Source organism: Trichogramma pretiosum, unplaced genomic scaffold, assembly GCF_000599845.2.
Source record: "Trichogramma pretiosum strain Unisexual culture from Peru unplaced genomic scaffold, Tpre_2.0 scaffold3, whole genome shotgun sequence".
In the NCBI taxonomy this organism is placed as follows: domain Eukaryota; kingdom Metazoa; phylum Arthropoda; class Insecta; order Hymenoptera; family Trichogrammatidae; genus Trichogramma; species Trichogramma pretiosum.
In genome coordinates, this window is record NW_019641698.1 from 1,847,481 (window position 1) to 1,867,277 (window position 19,797).

A 19,797-nucleotide genomic window follows, 5' to 3' on the forward strand; every position below is an offset into this window, starting at 1 on the left:
TATTAAGAGCTACGTAGATCAAACATCTACTTGGTAGCATTTACAAATACCCTGGTACAAATGCTCAACATTAAAGATGATCTAACGACCAGAAATGTCACTTTAAAATGTTTTCGAATACATTACCATCAATTGGCATGTTATATGCCAATTTTTCACATTTTAATTGATTTGAAAATGACAATTGAACCGTTTCCAACATTTTTGACCATTTTTTTACAAGATGCTATAATACAACTTTCAGCTTCTACCGCTAGATGGTGAGTACCTTTATCTGTAAATCTGCAAATGGCAAAGTGAAAATAATTGTATAAAACAAAGCACAGTTTTCCACAATTAGTTGTCCAGGTTCTGTCTTGCCAAAAAGTTAGACATAGAATGTTCAGCATTTTTATCAGGGTCGTCGATCGAAATATTCGCTTGTTATATGATTCGCCAAAGCTGTTTATTTTTCTTCATTTTTGTAAGAAAATTTCATTCTATTATAAAATTGACTGACATCATATTTACTGTAACTTTTCATTTCCATTGACGACTCATACAACGAAGATTAAATATACAACGATATTCATAATCAGCATCATTATAATATCTTACTCACCGATAAAGGCTTCGATTAACAGCACCCAATATATTCCTGACAATAGTGGAAAATTCATGGCGTTACGTTGTTCGTTGTAAATAATTTTCGTATAATTATTTACCCTACGTTATAGTTGCGATGTAAAAGTGCGTATACGTGAATCGGCGATAATTTATCATTTTTTCATATATTGCTTTGATTTTATTTCGTTAAAAACTACGTCGTTATACTTTTTTTGCAGCTAATAGAAAAACCCATGCGTTCAATCAAAAGTGTTTTTGTACTCAAACAATTATGCCTATACTCATTACAATTGGTTATTAATTATCATTATTTATCGATATTTGATATGAGTAATTAGTACTTCAGTCTATGCGTTAGTAATAATTTTTTTTTCGTATTTTTTTGTCGTCGCTAAACTTTGTGGCTGAAAATTCGCGTGCGAATTTTAGCCGTTTATTGTAAACATTTTATGCTATCGAAGCGATCTATAAAAAGATATATTTTAAAAAACTTTTCTATAAAATCGTTTTGTGTCAAAACTACACGTTCAAATGTTATTGTATACAATAACTAGAAATATGTTAAAATCGTATATCTATATAATCTAAAAAACGTCTCGTTTATCACTCGCCGTGGTTTAAAAATCCATCATAAGTGATGCACGTTAGTGTATATAATATAATTATATTTAAACACTTTTTTGACCTGTATAATTGAGCTTCTCTGTACGAAGATAAATCGAAGGAACCATCATGCTATTTGTCGTTATTTATTCTGTTTTTTTTCGATTTCATTTTTAGCGAGTGGCGCTTTTTGCAGTGTTTTATCAAAAGTGCTTTAATTCAAGTTGAAGCTGAATGAAATGCTGGCATAGGCGAGTGTGACTACGATCTAAATATTGCGCGAGGTCAATCAAGAATCGAAGATTCAATATTGACTGTATACGGAACTCGCGTTTTGATGAGAAAAAATAAATTATTTTAAAAATATTATTCGAAGCAGGTCGATGAAATTATTCATCGTTCTGTATAACGTAATATTTTCATACGAATATCTACAATTTTTAAAATCTTGAAACATCAACGATTCGAAACGACCAGTGATTTTTTTTTAAATTCATACGGCGATAAAATATGTACACATTATGTGTTCATAAACGTCATTTCGTCAGGTGCACACATATTCTCTGTCAATAAATCTTTGTTTGAACGATAATTAAATTTTAACTTTTCAAAGTGTCGTATTAGCAGTGTCAACATGAAATTGGGACATCAAATTAATAGTCACATAATCGATTCATTTAAAGCATAAACTCGTTGTGTATCATGAAACTAATTGGTAACGATAATTACTTGCTGTTAATTGGAAAATATTATCATCCTTTTCCATCTGGATAAATAGAACGCGAAGCACGAGTGATCAAAATTCTCTATAAAATCGTATCATTCAGCAACAAAACCAAATTGCATCTGTATGCAATTTGAAAAAAGCTCTCATTTGCTCTATCATTCTTACGCTAAAATCTGCAACAGTATTAAAAACATCTGTAAAATCGAATTAATAATAGTATTAAATTTTACGCGTGCGCGACTAAACCTACTTATTGTTCTGCGTGTATCGCTTACTGTATTGTCTTGCGTTAAAATTATTATTATTATTATTATTACTTTTTTCGGTAATCTCCGAAGCCCATTTTTCCGTTAGCGGGGAAAAAGGTGCTCGAGATTTTCAAGGACTATTCGCTTTTTTACGTAACAAAACGTATACAATATTCCATTTTAATCTCTAGTAATAAGTATTATATCAATGTGTATCAAGTTCAAGGCCTGCATCTGCGATTGGCGGCGGGATATCGCTTGAGCAATCGATGAGTGACGCGCTGATAAATCTTGGAATTCTCCCGTTGGAAGGCTTGCTGCTGCTCGTCGACGACGGCAGTACCGGCCGTCGCGTCCTCGGCAGATTTGCGCTTTATACCTGGCTGATGGACTAGAAACGCACCGTCCAGTATAATAAGACGATAGTTTTGTAGGCACATCTCGAACATCTGAAAGAGGAAGGAAACCTAGAGTAAGTGAAATTGCAAGGCATGAATCGCAGAGCGATCGGTATGTATTTTAAATTTGTTGCAAACCTGGGTCATTTTATCCTGTCTACCCTCCCAAGACATCTCCTCCGTATAGAGAGGATCGTACTTCGTCCCGATGAAAATTGGCTCCCAGCGATGGTGCGGGTATTCTCGCTTAGTGATAATCAGAGGTCTTACCTTGCCCGGATCCGGCCGCAGTATCCATCGCATTAATCCGGGAAATCGTTGGCAATGCGGGCATAAAAACCTGCGTATGAAATTCAAACTACATAGTCCAGCTTGTTTTCCAAAAAAATATATAAATCATACCTGTGAAAATAAACGGCGGCATCGCTGCGCAGAGCAGCCAACAGCTCGGCCTTGTTCTTGGGCGGTCGGACGCCGAGCTCGACCTCGAACACCGGCAAGACGAAGGCCACGGTCCTCTTAGGCACTCGGTAGCGAAGCATGTCCAGAAACCTCGACGCCAGGGCCTGACTCGGCAGGAGCTCCACGTCGGAGACGAGGACGCGCTCGGTCGGGGCGAAGTGTCGGGCCACGTTGCGCGCCACGTTGATCGGATAGGCGAGACCGGACCTGCGACGCTCGGTACCGTTGGCCGAGGAGGCCGAGGCTTGGATCTCGCCGATCGAGCACGAGGACAAGGATTGCTCGGTGGGGTCGGCGGCGTTCGAGGCAGAGTCGTTGGCGATCAGCTGATTGAACGGCGTGGTCACGGCACTCGACGATAATTTGGCTGGACGGTTGCGTGGGAAGATGAGATGGACGGAGACCTGTATGCACGAGACGTGTCAGGGTGATGTATGCAATGATTAAAATCAACAGTGCCTACCCTGATCATGGCGGGCTCGCAGCGGCAAGCTCGCTCGAGAAAGTCGACGGCGAGGGCGGCGTCGGTCGAGGGCACGAAGACGGCCAGGCTGATGGGACCCTCCCAGCGTCGGGCGAGCTCAACCACGTCGTAGACCTGGTCGGCGGTGGCGTGGCTGCAGAGCGTGAGTTCGGGCAGGTCGTCGACGCCTTGCGCCTTGACGGCGTTGGGCAGAACGAGGTACTGGCGTCCGGTGCCGTTGGCGCTGTACTGGGTGGCCGACGGACGAGTCGCGCCGGGACTGCCCAACAGCTGGTGTTCCTGGTAGTTCAGATTCTCAGGTAGATCGTATTGCCAGCTGGAATGCATAGAATAAAAAATCACAGTAACGACTTCGATCAAGTTGATTATTCATCCATCGTTCCTCGTATGTTTGCATTTATCTACTTGCAATAATTAATCTTTTATAAAAAGCAGTTCGCTTGTATAGAGGTAAAAAAGTTGAGTGAACTACTCTACTAGCCTACTGAAGAAAGTTCAATAAAAACATCAGTAGTTTTCTTAGAAGTTATCAATATTTAAGCTCATGCAAAATTAATCAACTGTAATATGAAGAAAGTTCAGCTACGACTCGAGGGAATTATTTATTTCGTTACATCTGCTCAGTCAGAGTATTATCATCGAGCACACTGCTCACGTTACGTTACAATTGCGTTACGTATAGTTACCAAAGTAGTTGGCGCGCAACGTAAAATATATGTAAGTAAGTAGTCGAGCAGTACCTGCAGTACGACACGTTGCCGGGATAACGTTCGGCCATGTACGCGCCGGCGTATTGCAGAGCAGCAGCAGCAGGCCTGGCGCCACTGCTGGTCGACGCGATCGACGAGGCTGCTGCTGCTGATCCAGCACGAGGCGCCGTGGCATCGGCCGCGATCCTCGCCAGCAGCTGCGAGTAATCCTCCGCCGCCATCGCCGCCGCCGCCACCGCCTCGTCGTCGAGATCGTCGAAGGGGCCTCCATTCCTAGCCAGCTGCTGCTGCGGCCCGAGCAGCAGAAAGTAACGCAGCAGGCAGATTGGCAGGCTGCAGGACACGAGGCCGCCGAGCAGCAGGGCGAACGCCCATCTGCATCGATGACTACGCCGGCGTACAGTAGCGAGCAGCAGCATCGACCATGGTCGGCCGCCTATGCCGCACTGAATTCCGACCCTTGCGTTACGACGCTGCCTACCTTATAATATCTCACTGCTGCTGCTGCTCTGCGGCTCTCTCTCCCTACGAAGCCCCCCGTGTCTGTGCAGCGGCACACATGCACACACGCGTATACCGTATAGCTGCACACTGCATCGCACGTACGTATGTATACGTAGAGGCCTTATAACGCCCACGCACAGCGACATCTCTGGGCTCTTGGAGTCGTTCGACGATGCTCTAGAAAAGGCTTGAATGTGTTTACTGCAAGCTCTTCATTTATATAGTACGGCTTGCTGTGTGCCTCCGCTCTATACATATATACATACGCATGAGATGGATGGCCAGACCCTTTGAGCGCGCGCAAAGAAGAGAGCCCTAGCGTGACCGCCTTTTTTCTTTTAAAACTGACGTTTGCGGAACGCACGAGGCTACCACACGGAGAAAAAGCTCCGGCTACGCTATACTACCGCTACTACTACTAGTCGCGCATACCACACCGCGTTGCGCCTAGCTATTCTTTCTTTTTTGTTTTATGTCTTACTGGGATCGTAAATAAAGAGGATTACACATACGTATTATGAATTTTAAAAAAAATTCTTGTCCTGGTATTTCATATACGGTGACCTGTTTACGCTATAGGGAACAAGTAACTATACTCGATTTTAGTCAGACAACCGGTTTAATTTGAATAAGAAAGCCTAATCTTTGCACGTATAGTAATGAATCTTGATCACGATCGCAGCTGGTAATATATCCTCGTCGGCCTATCGATCTTCCTTTTTTTTGCAAGATGCAATTTGCTTTCGCTTAGATACCAAAACTATCTTGAGTTCTACATTACGAGAGGCGATGATAACGTATCGCAAAGTTTGCACGAAAAAAGCTTGACAAAAAATAAATTGATTACGTGTCATGAATCTTGTGTCCTCATTTTTCTCACGACTTACACGATGGTTTACCGTTTCTCAAAATAAAAATTATTTTTATGTAAACTCTTATTTTTTTTTAAATGAAAATAATAAACCTTCTTAAATCAAGCGAATTTTTTCTACAGTTTTGTTGTTACGATAAAACATTTTTTAATTTAATTTCACGAAAAAAGAAAAGAAAAATCGTTAGCTTCTATTCAGTTACCAATCTAATTAAACGATTTGATTTTTGCTCAATGTAGTTATGTTATATAGTTATTTTATATAATATGTGCAGTGACTGTTATCACAATTTGTATCCGCACTACGTGAAAGCTTTCTGTGTAAGCTTATAAGAAAGCTTCCTGAAAGTTTCCAGAGAGGTGGCAAGAAAAAATTCATATTTTACGTTTTGAAAGTTTAATTTAGCTGTCTAAAAGATACCTTGTAACTTTTAAGGAACTTTACTTGAAAACATTTTGAAAGAATCATTAAAATCTTGCGATAACTTTTTCTGAAATTGACAGGAAAGACAAAACTTTTAAAAAGCTTACTAGAGTTTCACGATTGAGTTTTAAGTTACATAATATATCGTTATGAAAATTCCCAAGTGGATAAGATTATTTTATTATAAAATTTTTGATATACAATGGGGTTTTCAGAATAATTCGAAATAATTCATAAAAAATCGAAAAATTTTCTGTATGCTCACCGAGAAATATTTTAAATATCTTCGAAAGTCTCCTGAAAACATTCCAAAAGCCTTCAATATGTTTTCACGAAAGCTTTTCATAAGTTTGCATGCAACTTTTTGGAAATCTTTTAGAAAATTTTTCTGAAGTCATTTGAGTACGGAGATTTTCAGCTTCTTGAAATATTTTGAAACTTTTTCTGAAAGTTCTGGTAAGTTTTCCCAAAGCTTTTTTGCTGTATACATAAAGACTGCTTATCTATAGATACAAATTTTCAGCCAATACAGAATATTGAACATTTATAATTTTGTCTAATTAATGATTATTTTGTTGCATATTTTCAAAAACTGGAAAAAAATTGAATAGTCGCAGGAAAAGCTTGGAAATTCACTTTGAGACCTTAAAATTGGCGTTAATAAAACGCACTTTTTAATTCAATAAAAAAAATTAATACATATTCCTTTAAAAATTAGTTTTCTCTGACAGAAAAAATTAGTTACTTATAAATTGGAAAGTAATAAATAATTATTTCAATCTTGAAAAATACTTATAAATAATTCTTCCTTTACAAGATGTCTATTATATATTTTTTTTACGATTCGAGGAGTATACGGGCTATATCGCGTCAACTGTCCCCCCCTCTTTTTGTTTTGATTTTTCATATTTTATTCTGCTTCATAAAGGTGAATATGAAAAAATTATTAAAACATGATTTTTTTGTAAAATTTGATGAGGAATTCAATTTGATGTCAAAATTCATATTCATAAACTCCAAGTACCTTAATTTCTAAATTTCAACCTCAGTGGCAAAAATAAACATGTTCGTATTCAGCGATATGGTCAATATTGTAATATGTTCATCGATACACTAAAATACAACTTCTGATAAATTTTGGTAGTCGGCAGACAAACAGACTTCATTATTGAACATGATATGAGTCAAGAATAGAGGATATCTAGAGAAAAATCATGTTTTATTGACACATATGAAGGTCAATAATGAAGTCTGTTTGTCTGCCGACTACCAAAATTTATCAGAAGTTATATTTTAGTGTATCTATGAACATATTACAATATTGGCCATATCGCTGGATACATGTTTATTTTTGCCGCTGAGGTTGAATTCTGACATCAAATTTGAATTCCTCGTCAAATTTTACAAAAAAAATCATGTTTCAATAATTTTTTCATATTCACCTTTGGGAAGCAGAATAAAATATCAAAAATCAAAACAAAAAGAGGGGGGGGGCAGTTGACGCGATACAGCTCATATACAAATGGAGTAAAAAATAATTTTTAAGTTTATATATCTTGAGATATATTCGTGCTAATGGATGCAGTACAATGAATCTATCATTTGAAAAATTCATCAACTATGCAAGTTTTACCTGATGTAAATTAAATAGGGACGACGTGATCGATCATGAGTCCAGGTCGATATTTTTAAAATTATAAATTGAAAAAAATGAACAAAATAATGTAGCATATCAAATATGTTTAAAATACAGTATATCATTTAAAATATTGCAAAATTTCCCTTTTCAATGTTAATTTTTGTATTCACTATAAACTGTAACTAAAAGAATATGAACTGATCAAATCTACAATTGTGAACCTTTATTTTTATAAATTTTACGGTATTGTATTTTCAAACATTTCAAAACAAAGAATCCTCACAGCTCTCAATCGGCCCAATGCATATCATAATCAGTTGGGGATAAGAAAAGGTGCCGTCCCACGCTAACTTTCATGCATTTTGAAGACAATTATGACCACTTTTACTAATTTTGAAAAACTTTAGAAAACAATTTGTGGTTTATATTAAATTATAAAATAGTTTGCAGTTTGGTTTTTTCTATAGAACACATTGTTATTTTATTACCGATTACGTCTCTCTAAGCTGAAACAATCAATATGCCAGCAAGTTCATCGAAAAATTTTTCACTAGTGTATGTTTGATCAATTCAGGGTTATCATCAAGAGATCAGTGTACAAAGGTGAAATTATATAATTGAACGTCTAAGATTCAGGTAGTACAAAATCACTTCAGCACAATTTTTATTAAAATTTAAAAAAAACGTATTATATATCTTTACAACTGAGAATCGACATTCCTTGACCATTAATTTTGGCATGTATAATCTTTGCAATCTTTTCGTTCCATTCGTGCTTTAAAAAATCCGATTTTTGTTTAAATTTTTTCTCGTACTGGTCGCAAGATTAATTTTTGCGAACTTCATGTACTGTAGTTTGGTGTCTAATTAAATTTGATTTACATCCAAACTTTTCGCATCTGTCGCATGTAAAATCTTTATGACCTTCATGGACTGTCTTTCGGTGTTTCAACAAATCTGATTTTCGTCCAAATTTTTTCTCACAATTGTCGCATGCGAAATTTTTGCTGCCCTCGTGGATTGTTAATTGGTGGTTGAACAAAGTACTTTTATGTCCGAATTTTTTCTCGCATTTATTGCATGCATAATCTTTGCGACCTTCATGGACTAAATTTTGGTGGCGAAGCAAATTTGGTTTTTGTGAAAAATTTTTATCACACTTATCACATGCAAAATCTTTACGACCTTCATGGACTGTTTTTTGGTGGATAAGCATTGTCGATTTTTCTCCAAATTTCTTTTCGCAACTATCGCATGCGTAATCTTTGCGACCTTCGTGGACAGTTTTTTTGTGTAAGAGCAAAGCCGATTTAAATCCAAACTTCCTTTCGCACTTGTCACAACCATAATCTTTGCGACCTTCGTGGACTGTTTTTTGATGTAACAGGAAATGTGACTTTTGTGTAAATTTTTTCTCGCATTTGTCACATTTGTATTTTTTGCGACCTTCGTGTACTGTTTGTTGGTGTCTGAACAAATTTTGTTTTTGTCCGAATTTCTTCTCGTATTTGTCGCATGCATAATCTTCGTGACCGTCATGGACTGTCTTTTGGTGAATAAGTAAATACGATTTTTGTGTAAATTTCTTCTCGCATTTGTCGCATTCGTAATTTTTGTGACCTTCATGGACTGTCTGTAGGTGTTTTATCAAATTTGATTTTCGTGCAATTTTTTTCTCGCACTTATCGCATGCGTAATCTTTTCGCCCTTCGTGCAATGCCCTTTGGTGCTTCAACAAGTCTGATTTTTTTCCAAATTTTTTATCGCATTTGTCACATGCAAAATTTCTGCAACCCTCGTGGACTGTCCTTTGGTGCTTTAACAAATCTGATTTTTTTCCAAATTCCTTCCCGCAGTTGTCGCATAAGTAATCTTCGAAGACTTTCAAGGCAAAATTTTTCCGACCTTCGTGTACAGTTTTCAGGTGGAAGAGCAAATGTGATTTTTTCATAAATACCTCCCCGCACTTGTCGCATGCGAAATTTTGGCGACCCTCGTGGACTGTCTTTATGTGCAAGAGTAAACTCGGTTTATTACCAAATCTCTTCGCACACTTCTCACATAAATAATCTTTGAAAACTTCGTGGAATATTTTTCTGTGCTTGAGTAAATTTGATTTATTCTCAAATTTCTTCTTGCACTTATTGCACGAGTAATCTTCGCGATTTTTGTGAACTAATTTTTGGTGCGTAATCAAACTCGACATTTTCACAAATTTCTTTTCGCACTCGTCGCATGCTAAATCTTTGCGGTTTTTGTGTACCGATATTTGATGTCTACTCAAATGACTTCGGAACTCAAATTTCTTTTCGCAATTGTCACAGGTGTAATCTTTATGTTCATGGTGAATTTTGTCCCGGTGGTTAATCAAGCTTGTTTCTAGTGTAAATTTCTCCTGACAAATATCACAATCGTATTGTTTGTCGTCTTTAATAACAATGTCTTGTTTACTTGAATTATTTTCCGAGACAACTTCCTCCAATTTTTTCTCACTTTTATCCATTTCGATGACTAAATTGAACGATGAATCAATGTATTGACTGCAAGGAAAATTAAATGAGTTATCTTTTGGTGTTATGGCTTGTTTCGTCGGTAAAGACAACATTCAAACTAATTTATTTTGACTATAAACATGATAAATTGTGTCCAGGATTTATGTCAAAATCGTTTATGATCATATTGTTGACAATTAGGGTACCGATTAATCTGTTAATACATTAATCTTACAACACTTGATCTAAGTAAAAATTCTAACTTGGTGACGATTTCTTCGAGGAAATTTTTGGCCTTCTAAAACTAAATACTTCCAAACAAACTGCCGACAGACCTCATCGAGTTTGCACAAAAAACATCGAGTAAATAGATCCTTTGACTCATGTATTCAAAAAAATTGTGATATTCATTCGCAAATTTGCCGCCCCCATGCCATGACATGATTGCGGGCTCCAGAACCTTACACCGATCATAATAGCTGTTGATAAATATTATATATTTAATGAACATTTGTACTACGAATTTAAGCCGATTGATCATAGTAAAATTGGGTGTAAATGTAGAAGCTATGAATAAATACCAACGTATAAAAAACTAATTATAGGAACGTGCACAAATGAGACCTGAGCATTAGCGCGAAACTACATATTAAATTCGACAAGTAATGCACGCTACGATCTCACCTAACAGTGCAGCTGACAGTGTAAATTTTGGCAGACTTTTTCATTCTTTTTTACCCTTTTTGTTTTATAAAAATATTTTGATAAAATCATCATGTTTTAGAATCAAAGAGACAAAAAAAGAGACGAACTAACTGACAGCTTCACGCGTTTATTATGACATAGACGCGTGTGTTAAAGTGAAATATGAGCATCGCCCATTCCATGATTACATAATGCCGGCTTTAAACTTTATTGAGATAAAATCCAATTAACTCCTTGTTATGTAACAGCCGCAGTATGCTTTTTATATTTTTGCCTTTCCCATTGTTATAGTAAAAAAAAAAAATGTATATACTTATTGTCCGTAAGCTTGCATGACGTAGTAAAACATCGCGTACACCATATTATTATAAATTAATTAACAGTGCAAAAAACGGCATTTTATTACATCCTTTTAAATTTGAATTAAGTGACACACATAAATGAAATTTTTTCAATTTTACTTCGACGTCGAATCTGATTTAATTATATTTTGATAGTCACTGGCAATCGAAATTATGTACTTTTCAAATCAATCGCATAAACTTCTATAGCTTCGTAATGTTCAAAATAAATACAAGCATAGATTAAATCGATTTCATTCGTCCTTTTTCCACTGTTTTTTTCCCTCGCCGGACAATCTCGGTCTTATAGGCAGCCTTATGTAAGTAAAAAAATATGAAATATACACACACACACATACACGGCTCGCGAGCACGAAGTGCATATGTACGTACGTCCGTTATGCACGTCTCTTTATTCATGCAAGTAGTTCACTTCCGAGTCTGAAAAAGTTTTTTTTTTCCTTCTTCTTTTGCCTCGACTTTTATTCAAACACAAATATGTGTACATATACGGGGCGCAGTGCAAGCTTACTTTGCATATCACCGTGCACAAATAATATGTGCATATGCAACAACAATGCAAATAGCGCAAGTGTGTCAAGTATGTCGCATTGTTGTAGCTCGAGTATCATCCTTACGCTCGGGTACACATTTTTTTCTCCAAATTCCGACCCGACTTTTTGTAAGAAAAGTCTCATTGTAACGGGTACCCGGAAAATCTGGCAAAACATTTAATAATTTTTTCAAACGACTCGTTGCGTCTACAGTTAATTCATAATTAATATTATTTGTTGAAAATCAACAAACAAGCTATAGACTGAATTTATAATTTTAAACGGTAGACGCGCGTATACGAGTAAATGTCAAGGTAATCGTTGTCTATTCAAGCATATAGGTGCGACTCGAAGCTTAGGGAACTAAAACCTATTAGTAACGCTCATTCTAAAAAAATACATAAATCGTTAGTCCAAACAAGCGCTGCATCTTGAAACGGTGTAAAGTTTACGTCGACGATTGAACGCGCGAATTTCGAGGTTTGCAACTCGAGTCTAAAAATAATCGCGCAACTCGCGTCGAGTCTTGTACTCGATATTTTTTTTTCCTTACCTTTCCTTTGTTATGCGCGCGCGATCGAAGAAATCTGATTATTTTTTCCATTATCCCAAAAATTACAGGTGTTCGTTGCAGGGATTTTTCGTGGCACGAGCGCCAACGCCGATGCAAAAGGCCAATTATAGTAGGGCTTAGGCAAGTAGCGGTAAAAGTAGTAGTAGTAGTGATAGTATAAGCGTCGGCGGCGGTGGCTAACGTGTACGAAAATACGCGGCTGTGCCGGCCGCGAATCAGACACCTATATACATCGCCAGCGATAGATATATACACATACCTTTGCACAAGCAGACACACGAATACACACACACACACACATATATATATAGAGCACATATCGGTGCTGGTTAAGATAGCCGTTCTCGCGCGCGCACAGCGTCTTATACACACGTATAGCACGTTGAAGCTCTGCAGTTTTGAACAAGCCAGTGCAACGGATGGCCGTACGCTATAATAAACTCGCGCGAGCTCCAAAGCTCTGCACGTTTTCGATTTTATTAAACTTTTGCGTTACCGTAATTAAGGCGTAAAAATCTATCATCGATTTCTCGCGAGTGGCTAAATAAATTAGTACAATAGTGAAGAAGAAAAATTAATGAATAAAATGATTCGAATCAGTTGATGGATCATCGACGCGCGTTTCGTGTTGTTACTGCTCCGAAACTCAACGTCGGAAGAGTCAGAAGTTTAGCGAAACTATAATTCAGCGTGAAACGAGCTCGGCCCAATAAATTAATCCTCGCTCTAGATAACGAGAATTTCTGGCTCGGCGGCGGCGGCGGCGGCTTGGATAGATCGCACATGTTCTCGTGGCAGCCGAGCGAAGATGCATAACAGGTGATCTCTTGACACGTGTACACATATAAGAGAATAGAATATAACACGGAAAAGAATAATGCGGAAAATTTGCGAAGAATAATATAGAGACTTTTGTTTCGAGCGAAACAATGCGGGAAAAGTCACGAGGCGGCGGTGGCGGTCGAGGCGTGCGCGCGCGCCAGCTCGGCATTGACATTAGTTTCCGCGTGTATCTATAATTGATAGAGCGACTCGAGCAAAGCCACGCCGCACGATACGTGCATCATGTGCAGCAGATATATAGCAAATAAATAAACGGATTCTGGATTGGATTTGTTGCGAGCTCTCTCACTTAAAATGATATCGAAATTTTCCGGAAGTTGCGCTCGAACGAAACGCCTTGATGATTCCGCTCCGTTAAACGCGTGGCAGGAAATAAGGTTTTGCATAAATCACCCGAGTCGAGGTGTAACACAAGTTCACGAGCTCGAACAATGGGCCGCGCGTACGTGCGAGTACATAAATTGATCGTTATGCAATGATACAAATCGAACGTAATACGTAAATTTGAAATTATACATCACAAGGCGCTGTGCACAAACACTCGACGGCAATTATCTTATGATCTTAATCGACGGCGAGCATTAAATTTTCAAGCCAAAACACACTCGATACATATAGAGATATGGCCGAGCGTTGTACAATAGGGCCGCATCCGCACGCGCATATAAAATAATCATCGAGTATTTATATTATTATATTTGCGCTTATTATTTATCGACTATACGCACAGATACGACGAGGACTGCGGCGACGACGACGCCGACGACGACGCCGACGAAAACGACAACGATCGGGAGGACGATGAGAGACGTCGATCCGAGACGTCGACAGCGGTGCTGGCGGCGGCGACAAGAGTCCTCTACAGATCCATGGAAGTACCGGATCTGCCGGCCTTTCCCGTACCGCCAGCCTTGATTCTACCTCCCTCGATAAACATCAATAAAAACAACAATAGCGGCAATAACAACGATTCGGCGACGATCGATTCCGAGCAGTGCAACAGACATCGCGGCCCAGGCAGTCGACGGCAACAACGGCATCATCGGCATCATCGGCATCGGGGCGTCGATAAGATGCCGAATCGGCCGCGCACCACCAGCTGGCTCATGCAGCGCCGGAGCAACAACAACAACGACGGCAACGACTACAGCAGCAGCAACAATGCCAATAACAACGTCAATAATAATGCCGCGTCGAGCAAATGGCAACGCAGAGGCGGCAACGTTCGAGTGCAGCCGATTTTTTGGAGACGCGTCAGTAGGCCGCAGGTCGAGTGGAAGCTTCGCCAAGCGAAAGCCACTACCGACGACGATGACGATCCCAATGGGAATCCGAAAGAAATACAGTGAGTGGTTCAGTTTACTAACTAATTTTCTTTCACTTTTTTTCTCTTCGTTTTACGTAATAACGTTTCGAGTTATTTTTATATGTTAAATACACAATCTCAGTCAGCCACCGATAAAAGAGTGTAAAAATATAAATAATTATTTTCTTTGCAGTGAAAAAATAACTTTTCAAGTGGAGAACGACGATTATCGTGGAATCCAACGCACGGACCTAGTTTATAGCAGCGATTTAAAAGGTAAATCGGCATTTCTCTCTCAGTAAATATCGTATCATCGTTGTAGACATAATATAGAATGATCATCGTGGCAATCGGTGCACGCGTCTCGCGGAAGACGCACCTGTTGCTTTAAAATCTATACAATATTGCGTGCATTACACATTTAAATACAATGTTAGCTCGGAAAAACGAGGACTACCCTCTCGCGTACATTTGTATATTATGTTTCAATGCATAAATTATCCCTCATCAATAATTGTGCAATTCCCCACTGTACGAATCGCTCGTTTACTTGGTTTTCCGAACAAAATCGTTCATTTTCTTAAACTGTATTGCGATATATCTTAAATGAAGTCGACTTGGCGTGCCGAACGTAAATCCTCGACGCGATATCCTCTTTAATTACGATACGCAATCGGACAATCATACATAACTATTGAGGAATACTACTGTGCAGAAGCGGATGGATAGGAAGTGTCACGCGATGGATGTATTGTGCATCAGCAATTGGCCTATCGCGCGATATCGATCGAGAATTAAGGGGGAAATGCGATAAATTGATAAGGAAGCGACCCTTCGCTCGGTTAACTAATGACACGTATCTATGATACATCAATATAGGAACACGTGTAAATTCGTTTGAAAGATAATTTTGCTTGATTATTCCGTTGATTACCTCACGCGCGTATGGCAAACAATAGGAGAAATTCGAACAGATATAGTAGGGCAAAAAATATAGAAAATTATCTCTGCGATATTTGCTCGAGGCGAGTCGCAAAGTCGTCGAGTAGTCTGTGGCACGTAGTCGCGTATCACGCCTATCGGTTCAAGTCGCGCCATCGTCAATAATGAAAAGCTTAAGTCGTCGCGGACTTTCTTGGGTGTATGTGTACCCGTCCGCCCATGAGAGCGCGCTACGGCCACGAGGGTAGTGACACACATGGAATATGTATAATCGCCCCCCCCNGAGCTTACCTGGCCTATAACATTTTCGCCAACGGAGGAGGTGGTGCAGGTGGTTGTAGCGGTGGTGGTAAGGGTGGTGGAGGCTCAATCGATCTTTCGCATCGATACGACCTTGCCATGATATTTTATTATAAAAGGCGGCGCGCACGCGGCCGCCGCCGCGACCATCGTGGGTACGACGTTAAATTATAGCAGCCCTACGATACACATGCTGTATAGATATAGGATAGGAGCAATTTGCACGAGGCATACGCCCGAGTAGGCAAGTTGGCCGGATAGTACTAGTGGTAGGGGGCGAGGAAAAGATATACAAACATATATAAACGTGTACAGCCGGCGGTGTATATGCAAGCAAGGCGAACGCTTTCAGTTTTATCTGTTCCGGCGGCGTCTCGGCGCGTCTTTATTCCGTATCGCGCGCTCTGCCCCGTGTGTGCATCTATATAGATCGCGACGACTGTTTACAATCGCGCAGCTCGTCGAGTGTCAACAACGCGTAGTGCGTGCGCGTGTGTGTGTGTGTGTGTGTCTCGCTGTGCTTTACACGCGCCGCAGTTCGTACGTATACCGACTCGAGGACGATATAATCACTGCACTCGACGCGACATACGTCGAAATCTATACAACTTAACGATCGCTTATTAGCTCGAGTGCCGAGTGCAAACGTCGCGACTTCCAGCTAGATGGACAGCAGCAGCCACGTGCTTTTCAGAAACTTTGATTTTTATCATACGTACGAGTGAGAGAGGGAACGAAAGTAAATGGAAAAATAATCATCGGCAGCTTGCGGAGCTTGCGTGAGCGAGCTTGCGAGACGAGAACTCCGCGCGCCGATACGTTTGTTCATCAAGGATGACGAGCACACCGATGCTTCCAGAGCAACAGCAGCTTCGAGCTGCTATCGTTAAAACTTGCTCGTAGAAGTTCGACGGATCGGCCCCCACCCGATCGAACATGTTGAAAAAGTTTTCACGAAGATCTTCGTCTTACTGTACGTAATTAAAACCCACTTGCGCACGATCTGCGTCCTTTATTATTTTTTTTTTTTTTTTTGCCCGCCAACTTTGTAATCGATTCGCGTCATTTTTCGTCCATCGGACACGACAGGCTGGATAGCTCGTTCGCCGATCGATCGCGAAATTATAGGATAGCGTTTCGAATTAAGAGAAGCTCGAGCGAATATTGTACGCGTTATGAAACATGGAGAGGCGAACGAAATCGATAGAGAAAGGATTGATTTAACGCGCGACAATTACCATCGCAAGTTGCCATGAATTCTTGAGCATTTCTGCACTCGAGGGAGCTCCGCAAAGAGAGCTGCAGCTGATCGATAAAACATAAATCCCCCGCGTGTTGCACGCGCGCAGATTCTCAGGTGTGGCGTGCACACACACGTGCTTCGATCCGATTGTTGATTAATATTGCAGTCCCCTTCGCGAGCGTTTTTATTATACAAATATTTTCTGCATATGATTAGCCGATTAGTGTGTGACTCGACGAAAAAAAATGTGTCGCACGTATACATACATCGATATTATTACAAATGTTATGTATCGGTGTAGCCGCGGACGAGACTCAATGCACGAGCGACGTCGTGACGCCCACGCTGACCGCCATAGTCAAGCAGGATGGCCTACTGTCGGCGGCGGCGATCAATCACCATTACTCCTCGCAGCTCGGCGGCGGTGGCGAACTCCAGGCCACGTCGCTGCTCCACGTCCAGGACGACGCTCTGATCGCCCGATCGATCGAATGTGGCGGCGGCGGCGTCGGTGGGAGCTCGTCCCTGCTGCAGCTGCAGCATCGCGTCTCGTGCGCGACCTACAAGTCCGCAGCCAGTCAGACCTCCGATCGAGTGCTCTATCGGCTGAGGGTACTGCCGACTCTGCGCGATATCGTGGACGAGGAAACGACGATCAAAGCGACGGCGAGCGCAGCCGGACGAGATCTCGGCTCCTCCGGGTGTGGCCCGGCACAGGAGCAGCCGCCAGCGGTCAAGAGAAAAGCCTCCAGGCTAGGGCGTTACTTTCGATTTTTGGGTAGAGTCGCGCTCTGCCAATTCGGTACGTATGCCGTTTAATTTTTCATCGTTCGCGAGCTCGTGAATTTTTCACGCTACTTTATTCGCAAAGTAAATGACAATTTTGGCCTTATATCGCTGCACATGTAGGTCTGGCGTGGCTGTTGTCGCTGTGGACGGTACTGGGCGCCGGCGCCTTCTACATAACCGAGGGTCCGCGCGAACGGGCCCAGGTCGTCGGTCTCAAGGACGCCCAGCGCGACCTGGCCGTGAGTTTGGCCACGGAGCTGCGACTGCTGCGCCAAGAGGAGCCGATCTACGCCAACAAGATCAAGCAGTACCTGGTGAAGCACGAGCGCATGCTCCTCATGGCCGTGAACTCGGGCTACGGCGAGGGCGGCAACGACGGACAGCTCTGGACCTTTTCCGGCTGCGTGCTCTTCGCCGTTTCCGTCATCACGACCTTGGGTACGTAACAACGTCGTATGTCGATAGCCAGTCTTTTTTTAACCGAAAATCGATCGTCGCGCGCAACAGGTTTCGGAGCGCCGGTGCCGCGCACGGACGCGGGCCGCACCGTGGCCGTGATATTCGCCGCCATCGGCATACCCGCGCACTTTCTGCTCGTGCTCAACCTCGGCCTCATGCTCGCCGTCAATCTCAAGAGGTACAGCATCCGCAAGAAGTATCCGGAGCTGGAGCGCGACCTCGAGCGCATCGACCACATGCCCATGCCGCTCTGGCTAAAAGTCGCTCCCTTCGTCGTTCTAGGTCTCTATGAAATATATTTATATATTTAAAAAGTTGTAATGAAACAACCGAGCTCTCTTTTGACATGCCTACCTGTTGCGCTCGTTTCAGCGATTTACTACGTGATAGGCATTCTGTGCTTCGGCGCCTCGAGACACCGGCCCTTCGTCGACAGCCTCATGTTCCCGCTGGACTTCACGGCGGCCGGCGGACTCTCGACGATCCCCGGCCACGTGCGCATACTCTACGCCCTGTACCTCGAGGGCGCCGTCACTTTGGCCGCGATCGCGGTGGCCATACTCAAGGTCGCCGCGACCCAGAGCCTGACCAACGTCGGCCTCAAATTCGGCCTGCTCGTGCCGGTTTGAATTACCTCATTTTTCAGCTCCAGCTGCATGTCGTATCAACGTTTTTTCTTTCTTTTGCGAGCGCTAATACTCATCGGTAATGCGTGCTTACTTTTTCGTGAAGAAAAATTAGAGATTATAATGCAAGTTTGATTGTGAACGTGCCGAGTGCTTGTGTAATAGTACATTTTTGAGGTAAAGATTCAGTTATTAATATGAGAATAAAATTACAAATACAATTAAACTCGTGCTTGAGATTACCTGAAATTGTAAATTTAGATCATTAACGCTCAAATATCTCAATTTTAACTTACAATATCAAATACTCGTTTCGGTAATGTTAAATCAGGTGGTCATCTGAAATTTAAAATCTTTGTACATTTTTTACAACTTTGTATACATTCACCAAAAGAGTACAAAGGTGAAAAATCAATAAGCACGTTATATGCACCACAAATCATCCTATATTAAGTATCGCTGATGAACAGTTTCTTAAGGATTGCATTTAGTAAAATTGTCAACGACCAATACCGCTTGTAAATAAATTGTAAATAACTTATATTTTAAGCAAATTACTTGTACGAGTTTGACAATTTAAATGTTCTAATTCGATATTACAATTAATTATTTTGTACGATTAACGAAAGCAAAGTTTATGTAACTGATCGTTGGAATGTTCTAATTATAACTAAATTTTTTAAGTACATGTTTGAAATATCATTACGTTTTTAATTTTTATTGAAAAAAAATGCTGAAAATGTATTTCACATTTGAATTTGGACATCGTTTGAGGCAACATGAATAAAATAATTTGAAAAATCAAACGCCCAATTGTAATTGTTTTTTTTTATTTTGGTAAGTAATCATTTTATAGCGCTAACTTAATAGCATTGATAAAATTACAAACATAACATTCAAGTATCTATCTCTCTGAAGATATGATACAAGATTTCGTAATTAAGCAT

At 40.6% G+C, this 19,797-nt stretch overlaps 2 protein-coding genes across 2 annotated transcripts; one reads left to right on the forward strand and one right to left on the reverse strand.

The window, feature by feature from the left end:
* Nucleotides 1-3: 3 nt before the first annotated feature.
* LOC106650382 (beta-1,4-glucuronyltransferase 1-like) lies at nucleotides 4-4,667 on the reverse strand. The gene is made up of 5 exons (XM_014368345.2): nucleotides 4,269-4,667; nucleotides 3,508-3,844; nucleotides 2,985-3,448; nucleotides 2,721-2,922; nucleotides 4-2,633 (listed from the first exon to the last, which is right to left on the reverse strand). The coding sequence occupies exons 1-5, from the start codon at nucleotides 4,655-4,657 to the stop codon at nucleotides 2,406-2,408; spliced, it is 1,620 nt and encodes a 539-aa protein (XP_014223831.2). The 5' UTR covers nucleotides 4,658-4,667; the 3' UTR covers nucleotides 4-2,405.
* Nucleotides 4,668-12,762: 8,095 nt separating this feature from the next.
* LOC106650588 lies at nucleotides 12,763-19,763 on the forward strand. Its single transcript, XM_014368697.2, has 7 exons — nucleotides 12,763-13,161; nucleotides 13,916-14,530; nucleotides 14,685-14,767; nucleotides 17,278-17,778; nucleotides 17,886-18,203; nucleotides 18,273-18,506; nucleotides 18,597-19,763. The coding sequence occupies exons 1-7, from the start codon at nucleotides 13,151-13,153 to the stop codon at nucleotides 18,851-18,853; spliced, it is 2,019 nt and encodes a 672-aa protein (XP_014224183.2). The 5' UTR covers nucleotides 12,763-13,150; the 3' UTR covers nucleotides 18,854-19,763.
* Nucleotides 19,764-19,797: the final 34 nt, after the last annotated feature.